Source organism: Euprymna scolopes, chromosome 5, assembly GCF_053919585.1.
Source record: "Euprymna scolopes isolate OS-2025 chromosome 5, ASM5391958v1, whole genome shotgun sequence".
Classification (NCBI taxonomy): domain Eukaryota; kingdom Metazoa; phylum Mollusca; class Cephalopoda; order Sepiida; family Sepiolidae; genus Euprymna; species Euprymna scolopes.
Genome location: NC_136486.1, coordinates 175,782,177 through 175,798,100, shown reverse-complemented (window position 1 = coordinate 175,798,100; position 15,924 = coordinate 175,782,177). Strand labels below are relative to the sequence as shown.

Below are 15,924 nucleotides of genomic sequence, written 5' to 3'. Positions count from 1 at the left end.
GTTGGTTTCTGCAATCGAGTTTTTTCTTTTCAATATTTTAGTTGTGTTCATCAATTGTATGCCGTGTTTAGTGTTAGTCCTCCTTTGATTCCAATCTCTTATCGTTTTTCCTGGCTTTTCAGCACTGGTCCTAGTGCTTCTATAATTATCGATATTACTGTAGTTTTCTTCATGTTTCATATTCCCTTCAGCTCATTTGTAAATTCCATGTATTTGCCTGGTTTGACGGCCTCCTTCGTCTTGATTCAAATCTGCTTTTTGTCAGGGTTTTTCATCATCATCATCATCATCATCATCATCATACAGGGTGAAACTATTAAATTTGTCACCCTAAAGAAATCAACACTACAGCTTTATTTTAAAACTATTATTGAAAAAATTAATTTAAGAAACTTGATTATTTAGTAGAGGTGACATCTATTTAATGTGGCCGCCTTCAGTTTCAATTACCGCCTCGATACGGGTCTGGAACTGAGAGCATACCTTTTCCACAAGTGCTGGTGGAAACTCGGCGAATTCTTGATGGATGGCAGCGATCAGGCTGGCTTTGGTGTTGTGGGAGGTCATGTTGGTGATGTTCCCAACATATGACCAAATGAAGTAGTCCAGCTGGTTCAGGTCGGAGGAGGAGGGGGACTAGTGAGAGAAGGGTACAAAGACGTTGCACTCCTTCTGAAGCTAAGCCTGTGTCTCTTTGGACTTGTGGGCCAGTGCCGAGTCCTGCTGCCACACCCAGGTGCTGCCAGCGGCCACCTGATTGCAATAGGGGATCACTATACTGTTCAACACATCCAGATACACTTTGGTGTTAACTTTCAATCCAACTTCGAAGATGTGAGGTGGCATGATGTGGCCCTCACTTGAAACCACACCAAAGACCATAAGCATGACCTGAAAATTTGTTTTCATCACCTTGAGCACGCTCTCAAATGTTGAACTGTCTGGATCCGCATTTTGAGGCTGCTGGCAATGGTCTTGTTGTCATAACTTGGATCGATAGAAAGCAGGAGTTGTATGGCAGCACAACTCCGATCTTGCTCGTTGAATATTGTGTCACTTTTATACATTCTAAAAGGCTTCTATCACTCTTGGGATTTGTACACAACTGGCCAACTATTTGATTGTCTGCAGCAAAAGAAGAAAACCGGTTTTCATCAAACGGAAATGAAGTCATGTCATCTTTTCTGAGGCGACAATTTTCTTGTTCTGCTCTGTATTTGGTCTAATGTCCATTTTAAAGTCATTTTTCCAAATTGACTTCCAAACCAATTTATCTCTGGCCAAGTCTAAGCTATATAACTTGAAATGTAACCAATTACCTTTCAAAGTCATTTCCTTAGTTGAGAAGTTTCTTTTTTTTTATAGTCTGAATGTCGTTCCTGGCATCCAACCCAGCCAGGTGATGGAGATGGATGCTTTTATCGAGACCCGATAATTTATTGATGATTATTTTCTTGATCAGATGAGTTTACACATTTCTATTTCATTTCAGATGATTTTGTGTTTTTCATTTTTAATATTCGCTCAAGTTAGTGCCATTTTTTTTTTAAATTCAAAACAAGGCATATTGCCACTTGGATGTAAGGGGCAACTATTTGGAATCGTGTTTAACGGGGGACTATGTCTAAGTGATCATGTGCTTAGGCGTGAATGTGAATGAAAGATGATAGAAAAATGAAACAAACAATGAAGAACTTTCCAGAGAACTGAACAGGTGATGATTGGTCAAGCTATGCAAATGCTAGGTTATACACAAAGATAGTGACAAACTTGATTGAAAAGATAACTTTTTGGCAGAGGTACTTTTATATAATAAAACAAACCCAACAAACCCACTTAGCAACAAAATCACACCCCTTCACTGTTGAAGTCCCTAAATGCCAGAAAGCCTTCTACTCTAATACTTTCTTCTAGACTTTGGAATTCCCGTCCTGCTACCTGCTTCCATGACTGTATTGATATGCAGAAGTTTAAATGTAATGTAAATCAACATCTTGTTAATCTTTCCTAGGCATGGTCCCAAATAGTGGTCCCTTACGTCTAAGTGATGATGTGCTTAGGCGTGAATGTGAATAAAAGATGATAGAAAAACGAAACAAATAATGAAGAACTTTCCAGAGAACTGAACAGGATATAGAACATGAAGAAAATCTATATAATACCAATAATTGTAGGAACACTAGGAACAGTCCAAAAGAACTTGAGAAAAGACTAGGAGAAATCGGAATCAAGAGGAAGACTGAGACTGTATGGCGGACAATAATGCTGAAAACAGCTGAAACCTTTAAGAAAACATTTTAATGTAGAAACTAATCCATATGAACCGCAAGCACGAACCGACTCTATGAAAACTGCAGGAGTCATAAAACAAAAGAATAGAACAACACAGCATTAGAATCAAAAAAGCTGAAACCGCAAAATTCTCAGTTAACTGCACCCTCCTCAAAATGGTAGTGTTGACATGGACATGCGTCACATCAAATAATTGGGAAAGGTCAAAGAAAATGAAAAGACCTGAGTGCAAAGAGGATTGGGACCTTGAGGAGATTATTTGCCACCCAAATTCCAGTAAAGACCAAGCGACTGATTTGATAATGCGAATACATTTGTAGAGATTATCGAAAGACGTGGAGAGTACTGGAAATCTGGGAAGACTTCTTGTTATACAGACTCCAGGGAACATCACTAATTGTTGTCAGTGAGTAATCTCTGATTTTACCTGTGGGAGAACTCCTAGAGAGTATCTCTACTATTATGTAAAAGTCACTTTATGCGTGTGTGAGTTCCTTCCTTATGGGTTCCGAAATAGCTGAGCCTATCTTTTGCAAATTTCACACAGAGGTAATTTATATGTCTGGCAGTGTTCTTAGATATGTTTTGTAAAGAAATTCATCCGATAAGTATCAAAAATCGAAAAAAAATCCGATCTTAAACATAATCTTTCTTCTCTTATAGATAAAAAAGAATTTTTACAGGGTAACATTTTACGTTACACCAGCCAAGGAAAATTATTTTATTATTTCCCTTGGTTGGTATAACGTAAAAATGTTCCCCTGTAAAAATTCTTTTTTATCTATAAGAGAAGAAAGATTATTTTTAAGATTATCAAGCTCAAATATCAGTGACGTGATATTGTAAACAAACACAGACAGAATTTGGTGAACGACATTATCATTATTTTTTTTAATTTAAAAAGTTTTTTTAAAATTCTTTTTACCAATTAACCCACCGAGCAATTTATTCCTCGTGATATATAATATTCAATAGAGGATTGATTCTATTATAATACATACGCAATTTGCATAAATTAAAATAGGATGTTTCAGCATATTGTACGACCGGGCAACGCCGGGCATCCAGCTAGTAATTCAATTATAGTGAGGTAGAAGTAAGGATGTTTATTATTTTTAGTTATAAAATATGAATGTTTTAAGTATATCAAAGTTTATGGATTTTTGTATGAACTCAAAGTAGAATGAGGAGTGGTAATGATTGTGACCCAACGGGTCATTGGTACGTCGAATACATGATAAACTTTGCATACTGATAAGTCATTAATGACAAACTCAATTTTAAATATAATTTATTTCAGTGCAGGGTATCCCACACCTCAGGACACCATGGAGCCCCTGAGCAGGGGAAAGGTTTTCCACGGAGCACTAGCAAGATAATTTCTAAAATAAATCTGAAAAACATAAATTTCAAATTTTAACTTATACTTGTTCATTAGTTGTTCCTGTTCGTGATTTGACTATATATATTTTTTGTTCATTAGTTGTTCCTGTTCGTGATTTGACTATATATATTTTTTGTTCATTAGTTGTTCCTGTTCGTGATTTGACTATATTTTCATGTTTACAACTATTTTTTTTTTTTTTTTTTGATTAATAAAAAATTGTTGCTTGTTTTGTTCATTTATTTTATTGATTTTCATGAACCATCCTGAAACTCTTTACACCTGTAGTTATGTATCATATTTTTTCCAGTAAAAAAAAAAAAAATCATTATTTAAATTCTGCAGCAATTTAATTTTTCTATATAAGCATTTGATCCTCTTTAAGAAAGGGCTTCTGGAGCCCCTCATCCTCACTCACGTTGCCACAGGGCTCCCTGGAACTCACTTTGGGAAATCCTATTTTAGTGTATATAGATTGTCACAAGAGTACGAACAGAAAAGAGAACAATTATTTTTTTTATTATTTCTGAAATAATATCGTCATCGCAAATTCAACTATTTACCGGCTCAAACCTGAAATTGCTCATTAACAAATTCAGCAGCTGTTGCAAATACAAACGAGTATCGAGTTAGAGGCAAAATCGATTGCGTTTATATTGAGTTTGGAAAATTGCGCAGGTGACAAAAAGTCATTGAAAAAAAGACCACCATTCATGAAGTATTGATGCCACATTTGAGCTGGTGCACCAACCACTCTCTCTCTCTCTCTCTCTGACAGAATGCTAAAAAGAATTTCTACTTTAATAAGTCCCACATTTATTTTTTGCAAACTGTTATCTTCATCTTCATAGTTGTTGTTGCTTCACCACATTTCGGCAAACTATTCCTCTGTCCTTCTTCAAGTGATTAACCACGACAGGATAGGAATGCTGAGCCTTTTAACTGTATCCCCAGTAATTACTGCCTTCCATAGATGTTGTTGTCTCACTATGTTTTGGCAAACTCATCCTCTAGCCTGCTTTGAGTAGGATTGAAACCACTATCTTCAGACAATGCTCACTCGGAATCGTAGATATTAAACGTCTCGGCGGACCTGTACGAGATTACTCACCCCCTAAAAATGCATGTTTTACACTTTTTTCAAAACTTTTTTCAACGATTATCATAGACTAGCCTGGGTGCCAGGCGTTGCCAGGGTGTTTGGAGGTGTGTATTGAGCAAAAAAAAAAAAATGTGGTAATAGGCAGGCTTGAACCCGTACCGCAAAGAAGGAAAAGAACATAGAAAAAATGCAACGTCTTTGCCATTGCGTCCACTGCCAAACCGGAAGTGGCAAAGGTTTAAATAAAGGCTAGTCAATCGAAAAGAGGAGATGACTTTCGAAAATATCAGTGAAAAAAGCGACCCCTCCTTGTAGAAAAGTGCCCAGTTGAGGGTGAAGGAATTAATGATTTTAGCTAATTTTTTTATATTTGTCGTCTGAAGGGTTGAGCTTCAAAACGATACCAACCTCGTGAAAATCTGCTGCCTCTGTCAAAAGTTTTAGACACACATACATACATTTAAACAGACAGGTGATATTTGTATTATAGACTAACGAGGGGTACGTGACGTTGCCCGGGTGCTTGTAGGTGTGTGCGTTTGGGGGGGGGGTAAAGAAGAAAAAAAGGGAACTTAACCCTGTTCAAATATTAAAAAAAAACGATTAAAAAACAGCGATTTTTAAAAATGAAACAAAAAAATAAGGGAGGCGGTTTGGTGACAGGTCGGCTCGAACTCGGCGCCTTGAGGCCCATAGACTAAGCCTGAACACCTGCGCTATAGCAACAGTCAATGTAAGAGCGATTAAAAAGTGAATGTCAAACATCACGCTATTCCCCAGTTTTTAATGAGGGATAGTTCATGGTGACGTTTACATCCGATTCGAATCCGGTTTCGCTGTTTTTATACAGAAAAGTGAAAGCAACATGCGACGATCCGAAAATGTGGAATATTTATCTTTTCAAAGTCGAGCAAATTAAATAGACACTTGTACCCTTCATAGGAGACAGAACGAGAACAATCTACCTCGATGAATTAAATAAAATCATCAGGTTTCCAAATTCTGTATAGAGAGTTTGAAATGGTGATTACTAGGGCTAGGACAACAGCATATTCTTTTAATTGTTTTTACTCTCGAGTATATATCCGACACAGACACAGTTAATCACCCGAGAACCACATCACTCTACATAAAAACATATAAGATATCAATGGATATATACCTGAGAGTCAAAGCAGGAAAAGAATATGCTGTTGTCACAGCCCTAGTGATTACATCAGCTGAAATGTGAGAATAACATTCAAGATAAGAATACAAGAATGAACGATAAAATTATTGCCCTAGAAAAGACACCATGATGCCATTTCCTGGTTTCCTTTTTTTGTTGCAGACCCTCTACTAGTTGGCCAGTTGTGTACAAATCCCAAAAGCGATAGGAGTCTTCTATCATGTATGAAAGTGACACAATGTTCAACAAGCAAGATCAGAGATGCACCACTGTACAACTCATGCTCTCTACCGATCAAAGATATGACAACAGGACCATTGCCAGCACTCTCAAAATGCATCGCTGGATTGCCACGAATAACAGGGATGTGATGACAGGGTGAAGCAAAACAGTTTCCAGCCATGGTTATGTTATATGTTGTTGCGGGGGTTTCTGTATGACATGGATGGGTGTATATATTACGTATGTGTGTCTGACTTGTGTGATGTCTAGTGGTATAAAAATTATGATGGCAGATACATTTTAACGACGGACATAACAAAAGGGATAAAGAACAGTTCTCTGGGATTGTGACATCGGTCTAATTGGAGAAACATACCTGACCTTGTTTGATGGATTCTCGGGAGCAGCTGCAAAGAAGGTTCAGTTCCAATGAAACAACAAATCTTAGGTTGTCTTTTCAGCAACTTTTATTTCCGATGTTTCCCCATTGGGAATCTGCTGCTAGTTCTAGACTAACACATTCAGATCCCCTCTACTGGGAGCCATCACCATCCAACTTGATCTGCTCTCTCTCTCTCTCTCTCACTCCTGAACTTTGACTCCCAAAACCTTACTCTATATTACATTAATTTAATTCCTATGACGTCACCCACCACGCTCGCAAACATGTGAATATAGATTCACATTGTTTCCAGTTGACTTGATCCATAGATTTTCGAATTCATTACAGAATTGTTGTTAGTTTCAACTCTAGCTATAAACAATATCCCTGATTTCGACTCCAATAACAATAACAACCAAGATTTCAACATTCCTAAAATATCATTTATGAAATAGTTTCTGAATTAATAATAATCGATTATCATGAATTCATAAATTCATAATAATCTTCGATTATTCTTTCCAGTGTTTTCCAGTAACTAACAGTCTTATATATTGCCTTTGGTGTGGTTTCAAGTGAGCGCCACATCATGTCACCTCACATCTTCGAAGTTGGCTTGAAAGTCAACAACAAAGTGCACCTGGATGTGCTGAAGAGTGTGGTGATTCCCTGGTGCAATCAGGTGGCTGCTGGCAGATTCTGGGTGTGGCAACAGGACTTGGTGCCGGTCTACAAGTCCAAAGAGACCCAGGCTTGGCTTCAGAAAGAGTGCTACGACTTTGTACCCTTCTCTCACTACCCCCCTCTCCTCCCCGACTGAACTGGCTGGACTACTTTGTTTGGTCATGCATCGAGAACATTACCAACATGACCTCCCATACTACCACCAAAGCCAGCCTGATCGCCGCCATCCGCAAGCAAGTAATTCACTGAGCTCCTGCTGGCGCTTGTGGAAAAGGCATGTTCCCAGTTCTGAACCTGTATCAAGGCGGTGATTGAGGCTGAAGGCGGCTACATTGAATTGATATCAGCTCTACTACATAATCAAGTTACCTGAATTGATTTTTTCAATAAAAGTTTTAAAATAAAGCTGCAACGTTGTTTTCTTTAGGGCGATAATTATACCGTTCTACCCTTTAGGAGTCCAAATAATCTAAAAAAAATATCTTTGAAAATAATTGTGAGAAATATGACATAGTTTTAGTTGCAGACTGACACAAAAGCTCCATTATAATATGATTTTCTATTTTTCTGTCTTCTTGCAGTTATTTGAAAACAATGAGAGATGTTCATCACTACTGTGCATCGATTCATGAACTCACGACTTGTCCTGATGTCATCATCGTTGATGCAATCGATGTCTACATTGCTGAACGCCAGGTAAATTGTTGTTTTATAGCACCGCAAGCAAATCTGCACAGCTTTTATCTGAAAGTATCATAACGAAAAAAAGAAAACACCACTAGGTGCTTATGCAGAATAAGGACCGCACTATTATCAGAATTTTCAAGGCAGTTTACATAAAAGATCAAAATAAGTCAAAACGCTAAACCAACGTCATTTAAGCTAACATTTATTTGCTATCATTGGTTGATTAAAAAAAAAATATTTATCGATATATTATTTTTTTATTGGAATCCTTTGAGATGAGTAATTTGCATATTTATTTATATGCGAACTGTTATCCTCATTTTCATAGTTGTTATTGTTTCACTATGTTTCGGCCAACTATTCCTCTGGCCTTCTTCAGGTAGTTAACCGCACCGGTAGAAGAATGCTGAGTCTCTTAACTGTATGTCCAGTAATTACTGCTTTCCATAGTTTCCACGTCTATCCAGTGCACCACGTAGCCTGAAGGGTGACAAAGGTGGGATTTTTTGGTCTTATAAATCAAATTTTGTGTTTTTATGTCGTCTTCAATTGTCGGGTCTGTATTAAATGGTATTATATATTCGGTACAGACCCAACAATAGAAAACCAGATCAGAATGAAAACTTGGATATATAAGATAAAAAAAATCCAACCTTGATCACACTTCGGGACACGTGGTGCAGTGGATAAAGGCGTTGAATATCTATGGTTCCAAGTGAGCATTATCTGAAGATAGCTGCTTCAATCCTACCCAAAGCAGGCCAGAGGATTAGTTGGCCAAAACGTGATGAAACAACATGAAGATGAGGATAGCAGTCTGCAAATCAATAAAAATTTATCTTGTTTTATAAATAAAAAAAATCATTAAAAAATTTGTATAAAAATATTTTTTTTTAAAATTTTTGCTATCAGTTATTTGTTATTCAGAATTATATATTTACAAAACTTACCTTACAGCAATTGTTCTTTTTTCTTAATGTTTCGTAATGTAATACCACACTGGGCAGGTTCTTGTTGTACACATGGGTCTGTTTAGTGGTGGACCCTTCAAGGGGGACCAGATCCTTACTGGTCTCTGGGATATACCACTCAGATGCTTGGAACAAACAAAATGTGCATGACCCTAAGTCTGTGTGGCAACACTGTTTACTTCGGCCAGTTGTACATTGCTTCGATTTTGTGATGAGTTCTCTTATCACAACGACTTGGTCTGTGTTTTCACTGTCTGGGTGTCAGGGTAGATCTAAAATCAACTGCACCTTCAATTCGACAGACAATCAACAAATAAAGAAAAGCTAGTGGTCATTTTTCTTATAAACAAAAAAATAATTATTCACTGAAAGTTACAAAATTATGATCGTTCATAAGTTTCTGACTCTAAATACAAATTCTCTGGGACTGGCGGCTTCCATTAGTAAAGTTATGCTTGTCTCTTCACAGTGTAGATTCAGGGGGTTAGAATAAAGTGAGACCTAAGTTAGGAGTTTCTCTCTGACTGGTTCAGGCAGTCGGCAAAGTATATCCTGAGTCAGGAGTTTCTCTTGGACTAGTGTGAAAGCCCCAGGCAGCAAGCAGGGTGTGTCCTCAAGGCTATTTTTGTCTTTCATTATACTGAGAATCAGGTATGCTTAACCTCCGATTCCCAGAATTCCATTTCACAATTCCCAGAAAACCAATTTCAGGCAGTTTTGAAATTCTCAGGCTCTAAAAGAATTTTTCCTTTTCTTCTTCCTTAATGTGCATCCCTGACTGCCACTCCCGACAGAAGGGTTCATTGTATTCACCCTCCATTGGGCCTCTACCATTCACCATCACTCACATAAGAGGATCCATCCTTCATTTGCATAATTAGGGTTTTTTTTCCAACGACCATTTCGTATGAGTAAAAAAATAAATAATTTGTTCATCTTTTTGAGGTGATCAAATTACCCTCGGAAACTAACTTATAGACACTTGACTTTGTTTCCACTATTTTGTTTTTCTGTGTCCAAAGAAACTCATAATATCTGGCCTATTAAATTTTGATCACCCAGAATTTTGTTAACTGCTTTTTCTTAGCAGGGATAGCCTATTCAAACGAACTTGTCAAATCAGCAAATGCCGGCGCCATTTTTGACATTGTTTATTCTTTATATCAGAATGTCACGTTTTCAGCTAGTGTTCCTTTTTAATGGCTGTTTATGTCAACCGAAATTATCATGAAAGAAAACAGATTTCTTCTTTATCAATATCCATAAACAAGTGTATGTATTAAATTAGTACCAAAATAACCTTTCCTAACAATGCCCTTTCTTTATATCATCATCAACAACATCATCACCGCCATCATAACCACCATCATCATCGTTACATCCAACGAAACTGTCACAATAAAAATTGTTCAATAATTATTGCATTTTCTTTGCAACAACAAAAAAAGAATATTGTTTTCATTTTTCAATAAATTTTTACTTGAATTATTTTTGTAATAACAGAAATATCTTTCATTGAAAAACTTAGCCAACGTTTGCAAAAAAAAAAAAAAATCACAAAACTTTTGTTCATCCAAATTTTATGCAAACTTCCTGCAAAATTCTGATGATAGCATGGCCCTTATTTTGGATAAGTGCCAATCAGTACTATGACACACGAAAAAATGCAATATTTACATATGGGTGTATAAAAAAGGTAGATTGGAAAATTTGAATAAAAGTTATCAATATTATCAATCAAACTAAACTAGTACTTACACCTGGAGAAGGTGGGAGTGCTTATATGTCAACATGTAGCATAATTGTTTTTTTTTTTTTTTACTTGAGTTCACCACTAACAAGACATCACCACTTGGATGTTAGGGGCTACTATTTGGGACCATCCCTAGGAAAGATTAACAAGATGTTGGTTTATGTTGCATTTAAACTTTTGCATATCAGTACAGTCAGGGAAGCAGGTAGCAGGAAGGGAATTCCAAAGTCTAGCTTTTTGAGAGAAGAAACTATAAAAGTAGAAATCTTTTTGGCATTTAGGGACCTCAACAGTGAAGGGGTGTAATTTTGTTGCTATACAGGTTTGTTGGGGATATGTACATCGAGGAGGCACAGTTCATCAGAGCACATTCCATTGAAATACTTGTAAAACAGGCACAGAGATGCAACATTGCGGCGATGGGACAGAGGTTGGAGCTTAGTTGATAAAGTGGGACGTATTAATGAAGATATATAATACCATTTGGTACGGACCTGACAATGGAAGACCAGATAAGAATGAAAAGTTGGATTTATAAAACAAACAAGATCAAATTAAGATTAATGTCGATTTTTTTTTTTTCATGGAAATAGCTCCAGACAAATTATGAAGCCACTTACAAGAAACTAAAAACGACAATCAAAAAAATACTTTAAATCCAAAACTTTCCAACGATATGTGCTAGATGGATAGATTCCGACTCAGAAAAACAGTGATTCTTCTCTTATTTTATCACAAACCTTGTTCATGGAATGTGAAGATGAAAGGACAATATACAGGAAGCGAGAGCTACGCAGCTGGAGAAAGTAAACCAAAAGTGATTCACTTTTTATTCTCCTGTGGTCAATTGCAAAAAGAAAGCAGAAGAAAATCAGTGTAAATTAAAGAAAAAATGGTTGAAATCACAAGTGTTGACTAATTTATAAACTATGAAGAAATGAAAATGTTTTGTTTTTTTTAATATAACCTGTCGCTTTTCACCACAGAAAATAGATTTCAGTTCGTTGTTAATATGTTAATTTTTTCTTTCTTTTCTTTTGTTACTGATTAAAAAAAAAGGAAATGAAGATGAAAATAGAAAATGGCTAAAAAAATAAATAAAGTTTGGAGTTTGTTGGTTGAGTTAACACAAGTTAATTTGATACTTTGAAGGGTTGGGAATATTTATTCAAACATTCAATTTCCTTTTTCTTCATCTCACTGGAGTTTTTTTTTTTTTTCTGGAGGTTCGAGGTGGGAATGAAAAGGGGGAAAAATCATAAACAAATATTCTAAAATGCAATCATTCATATTGTGTTTCAAATTTATGCATAAAAGAACAGTGAAAATGCTATTTCGAATTTGATGACAGACTGATATATATGGACTGAACAAGATGATTGGACGAATCTATTTCAAAAGTGTACATAACAGACCACAAAAATGTTATTTGAAATTTAAGTATGACAGACCATGAAAATGATGTTTTTGAAATTTTTATATGGAAATTGATAATTTATGTTTTATTTTTACAACGTTCCTGCTGATGTGATTTTTGGCCATTTTCATGTGTATCTTGCCAATAAAGGGTTTTGTTTGAAATTCTGTACAAATTCGAAGTTCGAGAGAAAGATTCTTAACTTTGACAAGAAACACCCGAAGAAGGTCGAAGGTTACGTCAGTCGAAACGTTGTGAAAAAATAACACTCAAGGTAAGAACAGTAGTCCAAATAATATGAATCACGAAAATGCTATTTCAAATTTAAGCATGACAGACCGTCAAAATACAAAGCTAAAATGTGACAGACTGAAAATACTATTTTAAACTTAACCGTGACAGACCTACAATTCGATTTCTTTTAAAATGAATTTGTCCTGCCATTTAAGAAAATTATTTTCGTTTTTCAAACCTACCTCTACCCCCTGCCCCATCTCTCAATCTCACTTCAAATCATTCTCCTTCTTTTTCTCCCCCTCCCAGTACACATCCACCTCTCCCTGTCACCATTTTCTTTCCTTATAGCGTTTTCAGTATTCTGTTATCGCGGTTCAATGAGAGCCTCCTATTGCCTATTGTTTTCAATGCGGCTTACCATCTGTCTTAAGGTGCTGTGGCGGCGGCTACAACGATTCTCAGAGCAGATGACTCATCGCGCTTCTTCTCGACTCCCATCCCCAATCCCTACCCACCATGACGGGCAGAATTCGCTATGTGTCTCCGGTATTGTAATTTCGTTACAGACACAGGAAGTTAAATTGCAGGAACCAAATGCCACAGCAGCCTGTCTATCGTGGTGGCATCGGTGGTGATACAGACCCATTAGATCTCGACACCTCTTGACTCCAGGTCTACCAATTCTAAACTGGGCTGGGTGTGACCCCCCCCCCCCCATTTCTCTCTTCATCTTTGATTCTAATGCCTCTCCCCTTAACTCTTTGAGTTCTTCATTGTTGCTTTCTTCTATTCAGTTTATTCAATACTTCCGTTCTTTGCGGCGCCCTTGTCCGTTTACCATTCCATCCAACTCCTTGACCAAACTTTTCTTTCTGGGGAATCCATTTGATATTCACGTTTCGTATTCTAATTTTCTTTTTTTCTTTTTTTTACTTCATTTTTGCTTTGTTTCCTTTTTCTTTAAAATTTTTTCTATTTTCTTAATTTTTACCTTTTTCTTTTTTATTTTCGTTTCTTTTCTACTTCCTTATTTTTCTTCATTTTTATTCTTTCATTATTATGTCTTTATTATTCTTTTATTCATTTTTGGTCTCTTTTTTACTTTATTTTTTCGTTTTGCTAATTACTTTTACTTTCTTCCTTTCCCTTTACGTTTTACTCCTTTTCTTCTTTTCCTTTCAATAAATTTATAGTATAATATCGTCCATCTTGATTTCACTTAAAAATTAATGTTTTTTTTTTCTTGTTTAATTTTGTTTTAATGATTTGAATTAATTTGACCTTCAACCTTGTTGCAAATTATTTCTTTTCCTTAAAAAACACTTATTTAATTTTTTCGAATGAAGGATCTAACCTTAGCGCAACCAGCATCAAGATTTTTAGAAGTAAATGCAAGTACGAGGCACATTCCAAAAAGTAATGTCTCCTATTTTTTATTCCACCTAAAGCGATAAAATGGGGTTGAAAATTGCATTGTTATGATAACTGAACTTATGCATTCATAACCTGAAAGTTTCATCTCTCTGTTGCAGATATTGACGGTGAGAGACTTTAAGAAAGCAACTCCTGTCATGAACGTACTTCAGAAGCAAAGATACGCCATTGAATTCCTGACAGAAAGTTCACTGAGAATGGTGGTGATTATGCATAAAAATAAATTCTGGAGCACAAAAGATCGCTCGTTTTAATGGTACCACTCCCATCTTCGTAGTTATTCAACTTTTTTTTTAGTTAAAAATAGGTTGCATTTCTTTTGGAACGACTCTTGTATATATCATGATTCTTGGGAGGACTGCATAATTAAATTATCGTAATTATGAAGGGAAGACATTTTTTTTTTTAAATCTATCTATACTCCTATATATATTTTAGTTTTACTGGTAATTCCTATAAATTCGTTTTCTTGTGTGTATGTATTGATATTCATATTAAAAACCCTCTTTTCTATTTATTTAAAAAGAAAATACAATTTTCTTATATATGGGTTGTGAAATTGCATTCACTAGCAAAAGATCTAGCTAATTTGCATATTCTTTTAAACATTCATTTTAATTAATTCCCTATAAGTTTTTTCGGTTTTCTTATGGGATGATCATCTTTAGTTGACTACTAGCATTTGCCCAGATGTTTGAATGTGTCTGTTGAGCAAAAAAAAAAAAAAAGTGGTAATAGGAAGGCAGGCTCGAACCCGTACCGCGAAGGAGGAAAAGAACGGGAAAAACAATCTGAGTCTGTGCTGTTACGACCACTGCCAAACCGGAAGTGACTTATGTTTAAATTAAGGCAAGACAATCGAAAGAAGAGGGTGACTTTCAAAAATATCGGTGAAAAAAGCGATCCCCTCCTGTAGAAAAGTGCCCAGTTGAAGGTGAAGATAATAATGTTTTTAGCCAATTTTTCAATATTTGTCGTCTGAAAGGTCGAACTTCAAAACGATACTGATCTTGGTAAAATCCGTCGCCTTTGACGAAAGTTTTAGGCAGACATGCAACCATACATACATACATATATTTATATATTGGTAACTAAAAGTTTTCGACCCAAACCAATTAAAAAGCTTGCCCTATCTCTGAATACCCTTTATGTAAAATTTCAAATGTTTAGACCAGAAATTGTCTGAGTAATTTGGTAGAGACCGCAGAGGTCAAGTTTTTTTTAAGTTTGACCCCTAAACATTTATTGTTTTGGGCTTAAATCAAGTTATTAAGTTAGATCCATGTCCAAGGAACCTATATCTAAAATTTCAATTTTTTTATACCCAAAATTGTCGGAGGAGTTTGGTAGAGTTCTCAAAGGTCAAATCGTTGAACTTTGACCCCTTAACAGCTAAATTCCTTGCCGAAAACCGATCACAAAGAGTTTCCCAAATCTCAGTACCCTGTATATCAAATTTCGAGTCTGTAGACTTAAATTGACAGAGTTATTACGTATGGAAATGTATACACAGACACACACACAGATACACAGACACGTTCACTTATATATATATATATATATATATATATATATATATATATATATATATATATATATATATATATATATAGCCAGTAGAGTTTAGTTTCCTAGAAGTACATCCAATGAAACAACATGTGTCTACCAAAATAGTGCTCAATGAGTGAACAGAGCAGGTATATTATACATATGTTTGTATAAATAAAATTAATATATATATATATATATATATATATATATATATATATATATATATATATATATATATATATATATATATTACGTGTAATTATATTCATGCAGATATTCTACATGATTTATACTTACATAATATTTGTGTAAAAAGTTTACAGTAAACACAAAATTGTTTCCATATATATTTATGTATACTTATATATATAATTTATATAAATATAATAAAATAAATATAATGATTTGTTGCATGTTTTATGAATAATTACTAATACGTTTTTTATTGGTTCAGATTAAACATCTATCATTAGGCATATATTATTTTTTATGAATAATTAAGTAAACGTATTTTGTTTATTAGTAAAAAAAAAAAAACTATTTCAATTTAAAAAGTAATGCTTTAAAAAGATGTCGCATTTACCAACGTTTCGAAGAGGAAAAAAATATCTTCAAAGTCAACTATTCTTTGAAAGAACAA

The 15,924-nt window shown here is 35.2% G+C and overlaps 1 protein-coding gene across 4 annotated transcripts in view; it reads left to right on the top strand.

The window, feature by feature from the left end:
• The window catches only part of LOC145277047 (uncharacterized), a 580,935-nt gene that overhangs the window by 313,968 nt on the left and 251,043 nt on the right, over nucleotides 1-15,924 (top strand). For all 4 annotated transcript variants that reach the window (XM_080128690.1, XM_080128687.1, XM_080128688.1 and 1 more), the window contains one exon: nucleotides 7,816-7,930. In XM_080128690.1, the coding sequence (XP_079984816.1) occupies nucleotides 7,816-7,930 (115 nt within the window). The remainder of the gene's footprint in view (nucleotides 1-7,815; nucleotides 7,931-15,924) is intronic.